At 48.2% G+C, this 19,373-nt stretch overlaps 1 protein-coding gene and 1 long non-coding RNA gene across 4 annotated transcripts in view; one reads left to right on the plus strand and one right to left on the minus strand.

Moving 5' to 3' along the window:
* Positions 1-12,331, plus strand: part of NET1 (neuroepithelial cell transforming 1) — a 33,389-nt gene extending 21,058 nt beyond the window's left edge. The window contains exons 1-10 of one of the 2 annotated variants that reach the window (XM_032474070.1): positions 390-627; positions 5,624-5,731; positions 6,149-6,316; positions 6,711-6,773; positions 7,088-7,184; positions 7,521-7,597; positions 8,258-8,515; positions 8,938-9,108; positions 10,034-10,220; positions 10,514-12,331. In XM_032474070.1, the coding sequence (XP_032329961.1) occupies positions 535-627; positions 5,624-5,731; positions 6,149-6,316; positions 6,711-6,773; positions 7,088-7,184; positions 7,521-7,597; positions 8,258-8,515; positions 8,938-9,108; positions 10,034-10,220; positions 10,514-10,860 (1,569 nt within the window). In that variant the 5' untranslated portion in view covers positions 390-534 and the 3' untranslated portion in view covers positions 10,861-12,331. Of the gene's footprint in view, positions 1-389; positions 628-5,623; positions 5,732-6,148; positions 6,317-6,710; positions 6,774-7,087; positions 7,185-7,520; positions 7,598-8,257; positions 8,516-8,937; positions 9,109-10,033; positions 10,221-10,513 lie in introns of those variants that run through there. The other variant, XM_032474068.1, reaches the window with a different exon arrangement.
* Positions 12,332-15,343: 3,012 nt separating this feature from the next.
* On the minus strand, positions 15,344-17,447 carry LOC116661590. Of its 2 annotated transcripts, none has more exons than XR_004317537.1 (3): positions 17,181-17,447; positions 16,642-16,979; positions 15,344-15,409 (listed from the first exon to the last, which is right to left on the minus strand). It is a non-coding gene; the product is annotated as an uncharacterized LOC116661590 (long non-coding RNA). The 2 variants fall into 2 exon arrangements; XR_004317536.1 differs by having other exon boundaries at positions 15,409-15,465; positions 17,181-17,446.
* Between the last annotated feature and the right edge of the window lie 1,926 nt (positions 17,448-19,373).

Raw genomic sequence — 19,373 nt, forward strand, 5'->3', positions numbered from 1 at the left:
GTGAATATGCTCGCGCTTCTCTAAAAGCAAGGTCCCTGGATAACTAGGCTTTTCTTTAGTATATACATTATTTAACTCTGAATTACGATTTTCTTACTTAACAGTTGCCAGGTTGTCTGTCTGCAACTAAGTACTAGAGAAGGTAACCGAGATAAGCAATTCGTTTGTCTCTGGGAGTACTTTTTAAATCGGGAAAAGCCACACATTAACCCAGTATCCTTTTCCTTTCTGTCTCACTGTCGAAATTCCAAACCTCCTGATAAAGGGCTCTGTCTGGCGCAGAGAAAGCCAAGAGGCCTAGGTGTGCCCGGCGTGGGTGCAGAGCGGTCATGTGCCCCCAGGTGCCCGCCCCTCGGGCCCCGCCCACCGGCCTGGAGGTCCGCGGTCCCCGCCGCCCGCCCGCCGGCAGAGGCAGCGCGTCCGGCGGCAGGAGGAGGTCGTGCCGATGGCTGCCCAGGGCGGCTGAGCTCCCTGCAGGGCGGCGCGGGTGCGGGTGCCGGCCGCGGGCCGGACTGTCGGGGTCCCGGGGAAAGCATGGTGGCGCACGATGAGGTCGGGGGTCTCCTGCCTATTAAAAGGACCATACGGGTCCTGGATGTTAACAGTCAGTCCTTCAGGGAGCAAGAGGTAAGACTTAAAGCCAGAGGAATGCTTTCTGACTCCAGGGAACTCTCACAGTTTTCAACAGTTTACTAACAGTATGATTTTAAATTTAACTTTTGATTTTATTAAGTATTAAAATGTATGACTGATTTACATGCAGGTTTGAAAACGTGTTTAGGAACTTGGTGCAGATAGATTTGTACATAGCATAGCCTGAGTGTACAAAAACTCTTTTACAAAAAGATTTTTTAAAGATCTTGAATGTATATGCTGTTCAGTTTGGTTAAATGGGTCACACTTCTGATACTTAGTACGGCTGTTTTTTGTTTGATTGTGTGTGTGTGTCTGTTTTTGTGGGGTTTTGACCTGCATTTGTTACCTAGTGAATCTTGCGGACTGCTTTGTGGAACAGGAGGAAAGGAGGACTCCCTCCTTGCAAGTCAATGCTAGTGAACAAACTGCCATCTGATCCAGTGTTCGTTGTTAATTTTCTTTCCACATCTAATAAGTGTACTGCGACTTTTGTTCTTCAGAAAGAAAGCTATGTTAAAATATTTAAGCCAACGAATCATTATTTAGGTGCTTTTGCCCTCCTTGCTTTAATAATTACCTGAAGTCATTGTAGTTTTTAAAAGCCTTTATGAACACTTATAAAAATAAGTGATTTTTATGCCATTTTACTTAATTTTGATTGTTGATTTAATACTATGTGGGCATTCTGTTTATATCACATAGCACAGTATATCTGTGATGTATGCTGTATTGTCACTTATGTGATGGAAATGGTGTTCCTGCATTCAATTAACCGTAGACTTCTTATCTTGATTGGGGTGACGTTTTGTGGCTGTGTCCATCTAACAAAACTTACCTAGCTATACATTTTAACATATGTGCAGTGTATTGCGTATCTTGGTAAAGCTGTGTGTCGTACATGGTAGTTAAAACAGCTGCCATCTTTAGAAGGGGTGCTCTTGGTGTAATTTGGCTTTGGTTTTTGTTTTACTGTTTGGTTTTGGCTCTTATTTATATGTTTCAGTTTTCTCAAAAGAAATCATCAGTGTAAATACTAAAACTAATCATTCTGGACCATCAAGAGCTAGTCTTTTTTTCAGATACCGGCCGCGTTTGTGGCATACCTTTATTCCGAAGATTAAAAACACCAGGAATGTTGTCAGGTTTTTAGCACTAGCAACACAGCCTTAAGTGAATAACTAAACTGGACTCTTTCTATTGCTAAGAGGAAAGGGAAGAAATCCTGTGTGATCACAACTCATTTTTGTCTTTTTTATAAAATAACTTTTCTTCTCCAAGTTGTTGCCAGACTGAGGAGAAAATTATTTATCCAGTAACCCAGATGAAAAGCCCAGGCACATAACTTGTTTTTTTTTAAGTTTCTTGGTCTGGTTGACTATAGAAGAGACCCTCCTAAAATAAATCCTCTTCCATGACATCATTTAGGAGAAAAAAGTCTGTTTACAAAAAAACTGAGCTTACAACAGAATTTTTCCCTGTTGTTGTTTTTATGTGCAAGGTACATCCCAGTAAAAGACTTTAAATTGATTCAACAATTTTCTGTTTCTAGGTAGCCAGAAAATATTTTAAGGTATAAAATCCGACTACAAGTGGATTAGTCAAATAAACAGATCGAGTAAAAACCCAGTCTCAAGGCAGAGTCCCTGTAACAATGTATATGCTTGCCTAGTCAAGCTAGATAGTCTGGTTAAAAGTTAACCTAAATAAACAACCTGAATTTATATCAGAGGGTGTTGTGTGCCCGCCCCCAGCCCGGTCTTAGTGAACTTTAGCCCTGGTGGCCCCAGTGATGAAAGGTGGCCTCCGGCAGGAAGCTCCCTGAGCGCGGAAGGCTGGCCATGGTCTCTCTCTCTTCCCGCACATTCTCAGGTTGTCTTCTGAGATGTATAGTTTCGGTGTCTGTGCTCATCCTTTCAGTTTCTTGTAATCACCATCATGCTGTTAACAACACTCCAAAACCAACAACAACAACAAAACCACTAGGTAAGCCTTATCTGGGGTGATGGTGAGTGAGATAGGAGGACTCCGGCCCCTGTCTGGCTCTGTCACCTTCAAACTGTACCTGCACCCCATGTCTGCGGGGGGCAGGTGGGGGTGTAACCCCAGTTCTCAAAAAACTGTCTTCAAAATATGTTTAGGTTCTTAATAACCAAACCAAGATAATTACACTGGTACGTCTAGACCTCTAAAGGAAAACTGCTTTTGGTTGTAGCTCACATGTGCCAAATTCTAACCTATAAAGAGAAAATTTTGTCCCAACCTTATAGGTGACCCATGAATGCCTAGTTCGTATTACTTATCCACAGAAGTTGTTTGTATGACTTTTTTTTTTCAAATAATGTACTTACCCTGAAATCAGTGAGCCATATTCAGTATTATGCCTTTATATTTCAATCACACTTTTTAAGTTATTCATTAAAATTCTTCATACTTTTGAAATAAATATATATGCTAAAAGTTGGTGTTACATCTGCCAAACATTCTTCACGTGTGTCCTTTTAGTAAGACCGGAAAGTGGATCAGAAACCATGTGCGAAAAGTACAAACGTGTCCTCGCACCCACTCCCTTCCCCTGTATTTGCTGATTCAGCACCGAACTTTCTCCCCCAGACACTTGAGGAGTGTGGTTCTCTGCTGACAGGGCTAGCCGGGTGCGCTCCTGCAGACATCCTAGATTAGACGTCTAGGACCCGCACGTCCTGGGTGAAGTGAGATTATAGATGGGCTTCTCCAGGACTGTGCGGCGTATTAACACAAGGACAGCTCAGCAGAATACCCTGCCGCCCTAGAGATGGTGTGAACAAAATCCACATTTCAGAGTTCTAATTTCAGAAGGTTCCTTTACATATATATTCATTTAATGATCTAAGTCTAAATTCTGTAGTTTTAATTTTAAATATCAGAATTTTGAGTTACCAGGAAATTAGCAGTTGTCCAGTAAGTGATCCTATAAAGATAAGGATTTGGGGGTCATTAATTTGGTTTTAGGTAATAAAATAGATATCAAAAATCCCTTTCCTTCCAGCTAAACTAACTTTTTGTTTCAAATTCACTGGGAAGAGCACCTTTCCAAAGACTTTTAAATTGAAATTAAGTATTTTATGATTTACTGGGAAGTCACATTCGTTACGTTCTGAACAAGGAAGAGGAGTTAACCTCTGATTCTAAAAATGCGGAACAGAACTTTCTGACAGCTGCTTGGTTTCTGGTTAACGTTGGCACATCTTACTTGGCGAGGTAATTATATCTCCATCCAAACAGCAGCGTCTTTGTCCCGTCTCCACTAAATAGAAAGGAATGCCTCCTGCCGGCCCCTCTGGCTGCCTGTGTCCCTGCAGTCTGCACAGATGGTGTGGTAAAGGCATTCACACGTGTCCTGGCCACACAGTGTGTCCTCTTACTGCGCATCTCAAAGGCCTCTTGTTCGCTTCATTTAACATTCACACATTAATGACTTTATCTTCAAAGCTTTATTTTGGAGTTAATTATTTTGGCAGAGGAGGGCTGGTCTGCAACGCCACCTCTTAAGGACTTCAGAGGCCTGAGTCGTGTTGGTCCAGTTCCCTTCTGACATGTGTGGACACCTTTTGGAGCTGTAATAAGTCTAATTGCTTCTTTGAATATGCAGATCATTTAAGTGTCTTTCCAGAAGATTTTAACTTTCTGCCACTTTACTCTTAAATTATTCTCAGGGGACTATTTTTACTCACTTCCTCACCTCTTTTTTATGACATTGATCATATCAAAAAATTTTTAGAAAAAAGTTTTTTCATCTGCCGTGTTTAGGTGGTAGTTTTTATTTTTAAGTGGCCATTTTAATACAATTTTTCATCATGTATTCTTCCAAATTCTCATAAAATTGTTTTGTCAAATATGCCACAATCATCAAAGGCACCAAACACAGACAAGTAGTTATGCTCCGTAGACATCAAGGGCAGGCCTGGTCTGTGGCCCGGTCCCCTTCATGCCAGCAGCAGCGTGAGTCACTGCTGGTACACTCCACTTCCCGAGCAGTAAAGTCAGAATAATGCAGTTTGCAAAGTTTTGAGATCCTTGAATGTTATACTATTATTATTTTAAAAACAGTACATGTGAAACAGTGACCATTTCATCTGAATTTGTATATATTGTTCCTTGAAGTTAATTAATTAAATGTATGAGATAAGATCTAATTATTTATAAATCCCAGTGTTTATGTAATAAATGGAAATATTCCTAATAAGAAAGAATGTTAGTAATACACTCCAAGGACTGTTCTGAGCCCTTTACACAGATCTTATTTAATCTTCGTAATGAAGAGAAGGTCTAACATTAACCCCATTTTACAGATGAGGAAACTGAGACCCAGGGTGTTCCCTATCAAGTGTCTGGACCAGGATCTGGGCCCAGTCAGTCTGATTCCACTGTCCTACCTGTACTTGAATGCCTGCCACAACAGGGACCTCACTGCCTTTAGATCTGACCCATTCCACCCAATGTCAGAGGCGTTCTTTTAAAAGCTGTTTTGTAACTGAAGTACTTAAGAGTGAATTGCTCTGAAATACTTAGGGAGGGGCAGAGGTGAGACAGATTGTTATACTGCAGACGGCCGGAGCTGAGTGATGAGCGCACGGGATCCAGCCCGCCGTTCTCCCCAAGGTAGTCTCTGCACAAAACTGAAAAGTTCTGTAGGGTCCTAGAGTCTAATTTCTTTGTTTTAATTTTGGTTTTTCTTAGGCTTCATGATAATATTTGTTATGTTCTCAGAGTGACATTCAGATATTTGACTAGCCTTTCTTCTACCATTTATTTTTTGATACATTACTGTTACTCATTAGTGTTCTTTGTACTTCAACAATGAAAAACAACATTCACTTGCAGAGTTACATGCTTCTGTATTTTATACTGTACGAATATCTGGGTTTTGAGAGGGCTTAACTCTGCCCAAACTTGTTTGAAATGATTACACAGAAAACACATTTAGTATAACTTGTTTCTGTTTTCACAGGAGCCAAGCAATAAAAGAGTTCGACCTCTAGCTCGGGTCACGTCCTTGGCAAATTTAATCTCTCCTGTAAGAAATGGAGCCGTCAGACGCTTTGGTCAAACCATACAGGTAGGGGCCAGGGCCAGGGCCAAGTAATGTGGTGAGGGGACTTTTTATAGAAGCCTAAAATTTGTATATTCTTTGAGTCGTACAAACAGGTTTGTACTATTACACTTAAACATAACTTTCCTTTTTTGGAACATGCTGGTAAGAGATACTGTTACCAGAACAGTATTTATATAACCTCATTATATTAATTTGCATCTTATATCAAAGCACAATCTTGGATAGTTTTTATTCCCAAAAAGTAGTTTTGCCTGATAAATATTTTAGAATAATAGATTGAAGCTTGGATAAATGATTGTTTTATGCATTGAGAAATTCTCAGAACCCTGTTTTTAATTTGTCTTTCCATTATTTTTTTAAGGAAAAAAAAGGAATAATTACTGTATCCTCCAAATTTTTTTTCTTTATTTTTCTTTTAAGTCGTTTACCCTTCGTGGTGACAGCAGATCCCCAGCTTCTGCTCAGAAGTTTTCGAGCAGATCAACAGTCCCCACGCCTGCCAAGAGGAGAAGCAGTGCCCTGTGGTCGGAGATGTTAGACGTCAGCACAAAGGAGTCTCTCACTACCAAAGAGATCAAGCGTCAGGAGGTACGCTGGCGCCCGGTAGCGAGACCACGTTTACTGGCCTAAACGGGACACAGGCAGGCTCCGTTTGATAAACAGGTGTTCCGCCAGGAGAATAGCGAACTCGCGCCGAAGGCAGACAGCCTGGCGTGTCTGTGTCCGAGCGCTCCTCCCCAACGCGAGCGCAGCAGCTCGCGTGGGGGGGGCTGGTCGGCAGACCTACAGCTCTGATGGGGTGAAGCTGTGAAACACGCGGATCCTCTGATTTGAGATTCCATTCTGAACTATAGTTTTCAGACCGAGTCGCTTTAAAAAGCGCTGTTCAAAATGTCAGTTAAACAATGGTAAGTACCAGTTGTATCTGATTTTCCTCTCTCCGAGGAAGGAATGACCGACGATGTTTGCTGGGTTTTTTTAGGCAATATATGAGATGTCCCGAGGTGAACAGGATTTAATCGAGGATCTCAAGCTGGCAAGAAAGGTCAGTAAATAACTCCTTATCACGTGCCGCAGGCCTCACTCTAAAGGCTGGGCTTCTTACCTGCAGGCGTGGGAAAGTGGGAAGTACCTGTCGGCCAGTACATTCTTTAGATTCGGTTTCTCAGACACATCTCTTCAAGGACGAGTATCAGGAAGGGGCCTCTTTAGGGACTGACATATACTTTAATTTCTTTTATGTGTAACCAGTGGAGTCCACACGCGTTTTTGTGCAGTCAGTCGTGCTGCGTCCACATGCCGCGCTCTCAGTGTCGTCTGTCTGATCTGTGTGTGTGACACGTTTCTCCCCTCCGGCAGGCCTACCATGACCCCATGTTAAAGTTGTCCATTATGTCAGAGGAGGAACTCACGCACATATTTGGTGATCTGGACGCTTACATACCTCTGCACGAAGGTGAGATGTGCCCCCCAGTCTTCATTAGATTCTGGTCAGCAGTGACAAGTCATTTTAAATCTGAACTTCTAATTCAGTGCTGATTTTTTTTTTTTGAAGTATAGCTGATTTACAAGATTAGTTTCAAGTATGCAACATAGTGATTAGTGTTTTATAGATTATACTCCATTTAAACTTACTATAAAGTACTGGCCGTGTTCCCTGTGCTGAACAGCACACACGTGTCACTTACTTGTGTCATACATGGCGGCTTGTACCTCTTAATCCCCTCCCCCTCTCTTGCCCCTCCCTGAATTATGTTTTAAATAAACCTATGGTTGGTCCTTTACATTTCAGATCTGTTGGCAAGAATAGGAGAAGCAACCAGGCCTGGCGGAGCTGTGGAGCAGATCGGCCACATTCTTGTGAACTGGGTGTGCAGCACGCTTACTTCAGACCTGTCGTTTGTGATGAGTGTCACAGTGATTAGATCCAGTAACTGGACTCTAAAACCCGATAAATAAGGCGTTACAGCTGAACAAATTTGCATAGCTATAAGAAGTTACAGTCCCTGTTTTAAAAACACTTCGTGAATGATGCAGTTTTAAGAATACATTCCTCCTTGAACAGAATTCCCACACTCTGTACCATTTAGTTATCTGTTTTCTTCTCTGGTTAACATCTGGCTGCCAGGCCCTGTCCTCGGAGGGGTGGCCGGGGGTTCAGTGGTGAAAGACGGTCTCCACATTCGTAGTCGAGGGGGCGAGTAGTCAGGTCAGTGAACGGTGCCCAGGTTGGAGAGGAATGTGAGAGAGGAAGGTGTCCTCTGAGTGCAGGAGACTCGCATCAGACTGAGGTCAGGGGCAGTAGAAGCTGTGAGTCTTTGGATTTAGCCAGATGAGGAAACTGAAAAAGGGCGTTCCGATGTTGGTCCGGAATACCATCCAAGCCCCGTCACCACCTGCAGGGGAGCTTTCGCAGCCCGTTACAGCCGTCAGAGTAGCTGTGAGTTTTGTGTTTGGTGTTCAGTCTTGCTAGTGGACTCGACTGTGGCCGGGACTTAACTACCGTTTGTTTTTCTTACTCCCCTGCAGTTGCCAGGCTTGAATGCCTACAAAGGCTACTGCAGTAACCAGCTGGCAGCCAAAGCTCTTCTCGATCAAAAGAAGCAGGATCCGAGAGTCCAGGACTTCCTCCAGCGATGTCTTGAGTCTCCCTTCAGTCGAAAACTAGATCTTTGGAGCTTCCTAGATATTCCTCGTAGCCGCCTTGTCAAATACCCCTTACTGCTGAAGGAAATCCTTAGACACACTCCGAAAGACCACCCCGACGTTCAGCTTCTGGAGGAGGCTGTAAGTAGTCCAGTAAAGGCGTCTTAGCTTTTCAGGTTTACATACTCACGCGCCTTGGAAAGGTGTGCGGCACGACGCTCCCCTCTGCACGTGCAGTCAGCACGGTGACGTTTTCTGTAGTTTCACGTTCTCGTATGTTAGTGCGCTGTGCGCTAGTAAAGACACGTGACACATTTTACATTTACACTTTAATCAAAAGACTGGATTCTGGCCTGATCTCTTCCACTCGCCAGCTGTGTGAGACTTTGGGCAAAACACCCCATCTGGCTGAGGCGTTAAAATGAGGGGACTGACCGCACTGCCTGACTTCTAGAGCCCAGGCTTTACAGTTGTATTGTTTCAGCGTGACCCTTAGCCCTTTAGGAGTGCAGGGCAAGTTGCCACGCTGACGACACTCCGTCGGGTGTTCTGGGTATTTTTAGATACTGATAATACAAGGCGTTCTCTCTGACATCAACTTGAAGAAGGGGGAGTCGGAGTGCCAGTACTACGTCGACAAGCTGGAGTACCTGGACGAGAAGCAGAGGGACCCCAGGATTGAAGCCAGCAAGGTGCTGCTGTGCCACGGGGAGCTAAGGAGCAAACACGGGCACGTGAGTGTCAGCGCCGGCCAGGCGCCGCTGCCACCTCCCGCCACGTGTGACGCGGCCTTCTGGAGTGAGCTCCTCACAGAGGAGGAGGCTTCCCGGATCTGATGTGACTCAGCCATCTGGTATCTGTCATTACAGGAAGGCTGAAACGTCTTAGTGGAGAACAGTGATACTTTATTTTTCAGTTCTGAAGCGAGAATCAGCTTGCTTGGCGAGGGGTTCCTGTCTAAACATTTTTAGCTTTACATTTTTAATAAACAGCATATCCTTTAAAACATTTTTGAAGAGTTTATAGTAATGGAAGTCGTTTTTAGCACTACTAAGCAAATTTCTGCAGCAGATTGAATGAGAGCAAACTTACTTTTTAAATCTTAATTACAAAGGTTCCCGCATGGAATGGTATTTTATTTCATTAGTGCTTTTCAGAAGCCCAGTTTATAAGTTGAGATTTCTTCCTGGAAAGAGTTGAAATCTGACATCTCTGATTTCTATCGTGAGGCCTCATTGTTCTATAAAAGCTTTTTTAAATTTATGTGGGACAAAACAGAACCATTAACATTTTTACCAGCTCACATTTTGTGATTCTTAACTTCGTTAGAAGACTGGCGTATGGCTCTGCTGCTCCTGGTTACGTTGCTGCCAGCAGGCAGGTCTTTGTGGTGTGCAGCGTTTGCTCAGCTGTTGCTGAATCTTATGTTACTGCTGGTAAAAAAAAAAGTTTCATACAGTCTGAGACTCAGCAAGCTCTCCAAGCAGAGCATGCATGGCTGTAAAACCGTGTTTGCGAGGCCGTTCGTAAGGGGAGTCTTAGTAAGTCAGTTTGATGAAATTAAAATAATGTCAAATCGAGTTGTCTTAACCATGGATCTTAGTCACTTAAAATCACAAAGTTCCCTATTTAGGAAGCATTTGTTTCTTGTTTCTCCAGAAACTGCACATTTTCCTGTTCCAAGACATCTTGGTCTTGACTCGACCTGTTACACGAAATGAGCGTCACTCGTACCAGGTTTACCGGCAGCCGATCCCGGTCCAGGACCTGGTCTTGGAAGATCTGCAGGACGGGGACGTGAGGATGGGAGGGTCCTTTCGAGGGGCTTTCAGCAACTCCGACAAAGGTAGAGTACACGCTTTAAAATCGTTTAAATAAACATAAATTCAGAGCCGTAATGAACTTAGTTTTTCTCTTTAAAAATTCTGTCCCCACGCTGGAACTTGAGCGTTCCACGGTCCTGTTCCCACCACCCTCACTGAGTCCTCGGGTGCCACACGGCCCACGCGCCAGCGGGCGGTCCGGGTGCCGTCCCGCATCAGCCAGCGTCCCTCCCTGACAGATGCGCCGTCATACAAACGCCCGCACCCCAAGGCAGTACAGCCACTTTATCTGGATTTCCCTTTTTTATGTTTCTAGCTAAAAATATCTTTCGAGTTCGCTTCCAAGACCCCTCTCCAGGCCAGTCGCACACTCTCCAAGCCAATGACGTCTTCCACAAGCAGCAGTGGTTCAACTGCATCCGAACCGCCATCGCCCCTTTCCGGCAGGCCCCCGGCCCGGCCGAGCCGCAGGGCGCGCCGCCGCCCCAGCTCCCCGCGGCGTGCGCGGCGGACAGCGCGGCTCAGGGCGGCGCCGACCGCGACGCTTCCCAGGCCGGCGGCGCGGGCAGCGGGAGAGCGGCCCGCGCCCAGGCTGGCTCCCGGCGAGCCAGGGACAGGGACCGAGCGCAGGGCGGCGAGCGGCGGAGGGAGACGGTGGTGTGAGCCCGTGCGCCGGGGAGGCGCTGCCCGTACGCGTGCGAGGCGGTCCTTCCTCGTCGCGGGGGCGGGGCGGGGCGGGGCGGGGGCGGCGCAGGGCTGAGACCAGTCTTCACGTTGTCTGTGTTTTCGGTTGATTTTGGATGTTGTTCCTTTTTTTTTTTTTTTTTTTTTTTAATGGCAGCTAAAGATACATATACAGATTGCTGTTGAACTGCAGTCTTTTTTCTCAGATTATTTAGAACATGCAAGCCTGGTATTTTTAATCAAATGAAATACTTCTGAAAAGGGTTTTCTCCTCATTCTGCATTCATCATGAGTGCATTTTTAATACCAATTGTGATAGTTACGATATTCACCAAAGCTTAAAATTTTGCAAATTCTGGGATTTTACTGGTGTTTCTTTGATAAACTTTTCATGCAGAATTTGAAATTTTAACATTGGCACCTAAGATCTACTTGGAATATGTGTAATATTTCAGAATTTACATTGAAGCATAAGTTCCTTGAAAACAAAACTTAATAGGTTTTCCATTTTACCAACTGGAATGCTTTTTGTTAGTTTTTCACTGCACATTCCTCATTTTTCATTGATTTAACCTGCCAATTATTTAATTTTTTTTATTGTAAAGTAGTTTTTAGTATTTGCTTTTATTTTTTTTTTTACTTTGTTGCCTTTTCAAATTGGCATGTCTTTATTTTTCTTTCTTGATTAAAAATGTGTGTGTATGTGTGTTGTGTGTGTGTGCGTGTGTGTGTGTGTTTTAAATCATGTTAACTTTACCAAGTGAAACCAAGCCATACTGTTTTTGAGCCAATTAAGAAAATTACAATTTGTAAAGTGTAGTATTTTAAGATGGTGAACCCAGTGAAATGACTTAGTATGCTCCGGACCACAGAAAAAAAACATGTTCAGGGTTTCATTGAAAGTTTTAATGCTGTAAAAGCAAAAGGGAAGGCAGTTGACTGGTAATAAGTTTAAAAAAAAAAAAAAAAGAAGGAAAAAGAGAGTAGTTTTGTTTTCATGTAAGCTGTCTGGTTGTGCAGACGTTTATGAAAGGAGGTAGTCAAAGCTAAACCTGAGAGTGCGTAGTAAGTCGTAGAAGGGTTGGGGGAAGTGAACTCTGACTTGATTTACAATACTTGCGAGTAATGGGTTTGAAAAGAAAATGAAGTGTGTTGAAAATTCGACCATATTAGATGAATTCTGGTGAATTTATTCATAAGAGGGTAAGGAGACTGGTGAACCCTTTACTATGAAATGTTCCTGTTCAGATGAGATCATAGTCTTGGGGTGGGGGGGACTAAAAGCCCTGCGTCTTGGCGGGTTTGTGATGGTGACCAGTTCAAGTAAATGTTGACTATTATGTGAACTCTGGCCAGTGGAAATGAAAATTGAAAAAGACTGTAAATAATTAAATCCAGATGATTTCTCTGTATAAATGAATTATACAATTAAAAAAAGTCACACACATAATCAGGTTTCTTGGCTGGTGGACGTTTGGGGGACATTTGCCAGAAGATGCTGTTACAGCAGAGGAGGTGCTGGCAGGCCTCACGGAGATGTAAGAGTCGTGAGTATTTAGCACCTCTGAAATTCACTGGCAAGTGATAGAAAGATCCAGGTAGGTCAAGTTCTGTGAATCTTGCCAGACCGTTCAGAACACCCCGCATCAGAGAGAGCAGCTGATGAGGTGAGGACCGCTGAACACCTGGCCGCATTCTGGGTGCGACAGGAAAGCCAGTGCAGAGCAACCCACTTAACTTCAGCTTTTAATTGCGGTGTCTCAGGTCTCTACCTCTGGGCATTCAGGCTCGGTGGTGTAGATTACACCAGTGGTTGTATCCCAAAAAAGCAGAAAGCAAGATTTCTGCTCATTTCCAGAGATGTTAAAAGACACAGATTCTTCCAGAGTTATCACCTTTGATCCGCATCTGAAGCTGTAGAAACAAGTGGTTGTTCAGTGTGGTTGATGGGATGATGTTTTATTGAGAATTCTGACTTCCTTGGGTTCACTCAAGGGAAAAAATAAGACCCAGAAACCGAAGAATTACATAGAATGAAGACTTCAGAAATTGCCTCTGTGTTTGAGAACATTTGATGGTTTAGCCCAGTAGTTCTCAAGCCTGTTTGGGCATCAGAATCACCAGGGGTGCTCTGAAAAGAAGAAAGGTGTCTGAGCCTCACCCGCTAACTCGCTCCCCAGTCCCCACGCGTTTCACGGAATCAGTATCTGGGTGGGGGGGGCTGATCACTTCTGTCTGTAAGCGCTCCCGCTTCGGACTCCTTGGTCAGCGCTCGGTCATCTCTGCCCTGGCCGCCAGCCGGTATGTAATGGTGAGCACTGACCTGTCCCCTGTCTTCCCAGGCTGCCTTTAAACTCTTCAGAGCCTGAGTTGCAGTAAGTCCAGTTTTCCTTCTAGCTTCTTTCAGTGAGTGTGTCTGTATATTTTGCACAAAGGATAGTCTATCCCTGAGGAGGTCTTTTTAAACCTAAGGCTCAGTCTCAGGCTGTGTGCACCCAGGTGGGAGGGGACTTGGGCATCTGGACTCACTCTGTAGTGGACACCAGTGTCACCAAGTCGCCCTTGCCTCTATGAGACTGCCTTGTCCTCAGCTGGCCCAGCAGGCGACCAGCTGCTTCTGCGCTGGTCGGCGCTGCCTTGTGTGGTGCGTGCGTAGACCCAGCACCACGCTAGTTTCCTGCAGGGTAGGTATGGGTCTCATGTCATGAAATTAATTTTACAGACATGAGCAAATGCCTAGTTAAGGCTCCCATCAGTCAGTCTTGGTGATGGAGATGCAGAAAGACCAGAGTGGCCATCTCTTCAGTATTTCTTCCTCGTGCTCCTCATTAAAACGCCTGCCTGTTCTAGAGGTCCCCTCGCCACCTCTGCATCTCCCCCTTCTCTGCGGTCAGGGCGGGACCCTCTCTGTCCTCCATGGATGGAGGCCCAGAGCTGCCACCCTGGCCCCCTCCAGGCCCCCTTCTTTGCTGCTCAGACCACAACTGTCCGTTGAACATGACTTGGGAGGTTGGCACCAGGCCTCCCTCCATTCCCGGAAGCTGTTCCAGGCCTGGGAAAGAGGCTGTTATCTGACATCAGGCACCTTCACCAGCCACGAGGCATAGAGCCTGTCTGTCCTCTCCCCGGCAAGCTCCTCTGCAGCCCCTAGCACCGCCCGCCCACGGGCATCCTCCTCATCTTGGGCGATGTCCAGCTGTGAGCTCAGCCCTCTGCTCCGCACTCTACTGTCAGAGAAACACATGGGAGCCATGATGACCCGGGGGACGGAGGGGGCGGGGGGAGGGCAGGAGGTGCCCGTGGGGTGCAGACACGGGACTGGGGCACAGGTGGGAGCCGTTGCCCCTAGCTTCCTTTCCTCTCCTCTGTCTTGTTTCCGGCGCCCCAGCTCAGTGCCCCTCTAGGGCAGGACAGGAGAGAGGGCCTTAACACCAGTCTCTGCCCCAAAGGCACATGCAGTCTAAGACAGCCAGCAGAGGAGTGCACACGGGACCCGCTCACAAACGGGTGGACAAGGAGTCGGTCTGTGACTGTCCCATAGGCCCGAAGGGACAGTGCGTCTGCCAGGCTGCAGACGCAGCTGAAAACCGCGCAGCCTCCGCGTGCCCGGGGCCCGCCGGCCTGAGGCAGGGTGTGCGCGCCGCCCTCCGCACGCCTGGCCCCAGCGGGCAGCGCACTTCCCCGCAACACCGGGAAACAGCACATGGGCATGTAAGGACACACTCCACAGCCCGTCTCCCGAGAGCAGCCGGACAGAGTCCCTGAAACCGTGGAAGTAAGTTTGCCTGCAGGGCCGGAGCATGAAACAGCCTGTTCCACAAGTGGAAATGGTTTCCGTCCTCATTGTCGGCTGCTCTTACCTACAGCCAGGCCCTCCGGGACTGCAGCCCCCCAGGACTCTCCAACGAGTTGCTTTGTTGCAGTAATAGGCAAACAAGGGCAGCCGTTGGCGTCTGCTCAACGGCACAGGTCCAAGGAGTTTCCGAACTCAGAGCAGTGAGAGAGGCGACATCCTGCCCCGGCGATGCCAGGCACCTGGCTCCCTGACCCGCCGAGCCCCCTCCTCCCTCTCCCTCTACCCGGTGACCTTCTCATCCTGAACCAGGTTCGTTTTGCCTGATGCACAGCAAGCCAGAAGGCTGGGATGCCGAGGTTTGCAGCAAAGAGAGGATTTATTTACAAGAAGACGAGAGAAAAATATCTCAAATCCAACTGGACACCATGGACTCTTGATCAGATGAACAAGATGCAGCTGACTCCAACTTTCTGGACAACAACTCGGGCAGACGTCTTATTGTTTAAGGCCCTGTGCAGCTCAGAGGACAAGCAGGTCCATCCATGTTGCTGCTGCAAATGGCATTATTTTATTCTTTTTTATGGCTGAGTAGTACTCTGCTGTATAAATGTATTACAGCTTCTTTATCCAGTCATCTGTCAATGAATGTTTAGGTTTCCATGTCTTGGCTATTGTAAATAATGCTGCTTTGAACATTGGGGTGCACATAGCTTTTCAAATTAGAGTTTCCTCCTGGAGATCAGCCAGAAAGAGAAAGAGAAATACGTGGTATCACTCATATGTGGAATCTAAAAAAAGAAAAAGACACTAATGAACTCATCTACAAAACAGAAACAGACTCACATCGTCAATAATCTTATGGTTATGGGGGGTGGGTCGAGGAAAGGGGGTGGGGGAGGATAAATTGGGAGTTCGAGATTTGTGAATATTTGTGAATGTATATAAAACAAACATGTTCCTTCTGCACAGCACAGGGAACTACATTCAATGTCTTGTAATAGCCTGTAAAGAAGAAGAACCTACGTGTGCACACGTATGACTGAAACATGCTGCTGTACCCCAGAAACTGGCACGTTGTAAACTCACCGTACTTCAATTAAAAAATTAAGATTTTTGAAAAACGAAAGCCAAAAACCAAGCAACCTTGATTAGTAAAGGCAGGTGTGATGGTTTAACTACCGCTTTCCCCGGGTTTCACTCCTTCAGACCCAGCTCGGCCTCACTGTTCTAGGCACCTGCTCTGACACCCCTTAGACCCCTCCCCTCGCTGGGTCCCACCGCCCAGGGACCTGGTGCTGCCCCCGTGACACTTTACAGTTTGGGTTGCGCCCTCCCTTCTCAGCTGTGAGACTGTTGGACTTCGGGTGCCATGGCCCGTCCTCCCGACGCAGAGTGGGCGCCCCAACACGTTTGCTGAGGGAACCGGAAAGACCAAGTCAGTTCGGCCTCAGCAGCAGCCGCTGGTTCGCGCAGCAGCCCCGGCCGCCGGCTCCTCGTCGCGGGCAGGGGCCGGAGCCGCTGGCTAGTTAGCTCCCAGAGAAGCTGCGAGACGATGCATGTTCACCTCTGTTTTCAGCCCGGAGGGTTTGAAACTGAGGGTCACCACCAGTTAAACCCATCACACCTGTAACCTGCCTTTACCGATTAAGCTCGCTCTAATTGCTGCTTTAAAGACGCGTGTCCTCCACCCATCACGGGTCCTAACCAGTAAGACGTTTGCCCGAGTTGTTTTCCAGGAGCTTGGAGTCCGCTGTGTCTAGGTCAAGCTCGAGCCAGTTAAGACCAGTTAGGACCACCCACCTCCCAGCTGGGCAGCCGGGTGCGCACCAGTGTCCGCTCGGAGACCTTCTGACAGAGCATCAAAAACACCACTTTCGGGACCTACTAGCTCCTCCATCTCCTGAGCGAGCATCCCAGGAAAGAGCCTGCAGCTTAGTTCATGCCTGCGCAGAACAGTTTCTCACCTTTTTCTTATTTCCAATCGCCCTGCCCCACGCGCCCCACGCCTCAGACCACCGCTTCCTTATCCCACAAACACCCCAGCCCCGGGCCTCCCGGGGAGCAGTTTGAGGCTTGTTCTTCCGTCTCCTCACTCAGCTGTCTCCTGAGAAGGCGCTGCCTCTGCTGCGGATCCCGGCGTGTCAGCATCTGGCTGGCTGCGCAGGCGAGCCTGGCTTCGTAACAGTTTTTATAGAATTTGTCACGTAGTCCCAGTGAGTACGAGGCCCGAGAGCTCGGCTGGGCTGGAGCTGCGGTGGGGAGGCTCGCGGGAGAGCCCCGTCCCCAGAGGCTCGTCAGTGCCCTGGGGTTAGGACCAAACCAGAGGGAACAAGTAAGGGAATCTCAGGAAGAGGCAACGAGACTCCCCCCAGGGCCCAGAACAGGGGAGGGGGTCAAAGGCTGACCAAGCGTGGCTGAGGCCTGAGGCTCGCTGCCGTCCCTCCCGGAATCTGCACCCCAGGGGCCAGGGCGAGCGAGCTGACCTGGGATGCCCCGGGCTTACTCAGTCTCTCTTGTCTTGATAGCGGGGCCTGACTCGGTGGTGGACCCAGGACCTGGGCCCGGTCCACTGGCTCCCACCCGGGCTGCTGGGCTGCACTGCCCACACGGGTGGACGGCAAGGCTCTCGTTTCTGCCTCTCTCCCTCCTTTCCTGGCTTCCCCTCCCCCCCCTTCCTCCTCCCACACAGAATGTTCCCAGTTGTCTTAACCCTAGACAGGAGCTCGGTCAGACGTGGGAGCTTGGTGAGTCAGTCACACATCAGTAAGGACGACTGTGTACTAGGTACCCGCCCTCTGCATACAGCCCCGCCCTGCTGTTTGGGAGAAAACTGGAAACAGGCCTCTGCCCTGTCTGGCCCCCTCCTCCCCACCCCGGCTGTCCTGCACCCGGAGGGCCTCACACGAGCCCGGCCAGCACATCCAGGTCCTGTCCACGCCCTCCCCACTCACCCTCCAGGCCCTCGGGCCCGGCTGTGTGAGTGGCAGCGATCCAGCCCCCAGGACAAGCCCAGACCCGGCAGTGGGTGCGGAGCCCTTTGGGGGGCACTGGGGAAGGCGGTCGAGAAGTGGGTGCAGGCTCTGGCCAGCATGACCCCGTTGGCCCAGCAGGTCCCTGGATGTGAGGGGCTGGGAGAAGCCCCAGGCCCAAGGGCAGCCTTTTGCAGGGACTTAGACCACGACTCATGATCTTGCTTAATCCTCAGGACGGATGGAAGAGGAAAGCTGACTCCGGGTCACCCCGAGGCAGAGCCGGGCCTCGGAAGGCCGCCTTGGGGGAGTGGAGGCGGGCTCAGGAGGCCTGAGCCACGGAAAACCCACACATGTTTGGTTCAGGTGTGAGGGCTGCTCGGCCGCCGCCCACGAGAAGCCCTGGCGACTTTACCCCTGCAGCCCGAGCGCCTGCTGCTCCCTTAACTTCAGTGTCCTAAGTGCGATGAGCCTCTGTCACTGCAGCACAAGAAAATGCCCGGGAGGCATTCTCGCTGCCTCTGGGGCTGGGGGTTGGAACGACCAGACCTAAACTCATAGGCCAGGCACTTTTTTCCTTTTTACTGAAATGTAGTCAGTTTACAACGATGTGTCAAACTCTGGGGCACAGCATGGTTCATACAAGTACATACACATTCCTGTTCATATTCTTTTTCATAAGTTACTACAAGATGTTGACTCTACTTCCCTGTGCTCGTCAGTAGGACCTTGTTTATCTGTTTTAGATACAGTAGTGTGTGTATCTGCAAATCTGGAACTCCCAATTTAGCCCTTCCTACCCCCTGCCCCCTGGTAACTGTAAGTTTATGTTCTGTGTCTGTGAGTCTGTAAACAAGTTCACGTGTCTCTTTTAAGATTCCACGTATGAGTGATCTCGTACGGTGTTTTTCTTTCTCTTTCCGGCTGACTTCACTTAGAATGACGACCCTCAGGCCATCCGTGGTGCTGCAGGTGGCGTGGTTTTCTTAGGCTGGACAGCACTCTGGATGCTTGGGGGGCATGGCGGGTGTGTGGCAGGCTTCTCAGACTGACAGTGACCCTCAGCAACGGGGCCCTCCTTCCCCAGGTGACTGTGACGGGGACACGCGTGCTGGGCGGGTCAAGATGCTGAGGACAGAGAACCCATGGGGATCGGAAGTCAGGGTCCCGGAGCTCTGCTCGGTGGCAGGTGCAGGTCCGGGACAGAGCGTGTGGCCGGCCGCACACCCTTCTGCAAGGGAGAAGCCTCGGGATGGATGCAGTGGACTGGTGACCGGTCCCCCAGGGAGCTGCGGGGACAGCCAGCTCCCCGACGCTCCCCTCCTACGTCTGAACTCCTGGGACAACGTTCCACTAATCAATAGCCATGTCTCTGCAGACTTCCTCCTGGGATTTTGAAGTGTTTCACTGCTGAAATATCTGAAGGCCGGTGAGATATCTGAAGGCCACTGAAATGGCAAGCTGGATGACTAAAGCTCAAGGAATTTAGGTGAATTTAAGGGAAGTTCCCCAGCAACTTGACTACAACAGTGTGAGAAAGGAGAGGTCCTCAGGGCTGTAGACATTCTAGTCCGGGTCCCCTCTCCCTGCACACTCACTACCTCGGTGCCTTGGACCAGCTTCGAGGCTGACCGGCTCCCTCACCCACTCCCCACGCCACCCCCACCTACCCCTGCCCCCTGGACGGGCCAGCGGTCACTCCCCCAACAGCCTGTCCTTCGTGCTTC

This window comes from Camelus ferus, chromosome 35 (assembly GCF_009834535.1).
Source record: "Camelus ferus isolate YT-003-E chromosome 35, BCGSAC_Cfer_1.0, whole genome shotgun sequence".
Taxonomy (NCBI): Eukaryota; Metazoa; Chordata; class Mammalia; order Artiodactyla; family Camelidae; genus Camelus; species Camelus ferus.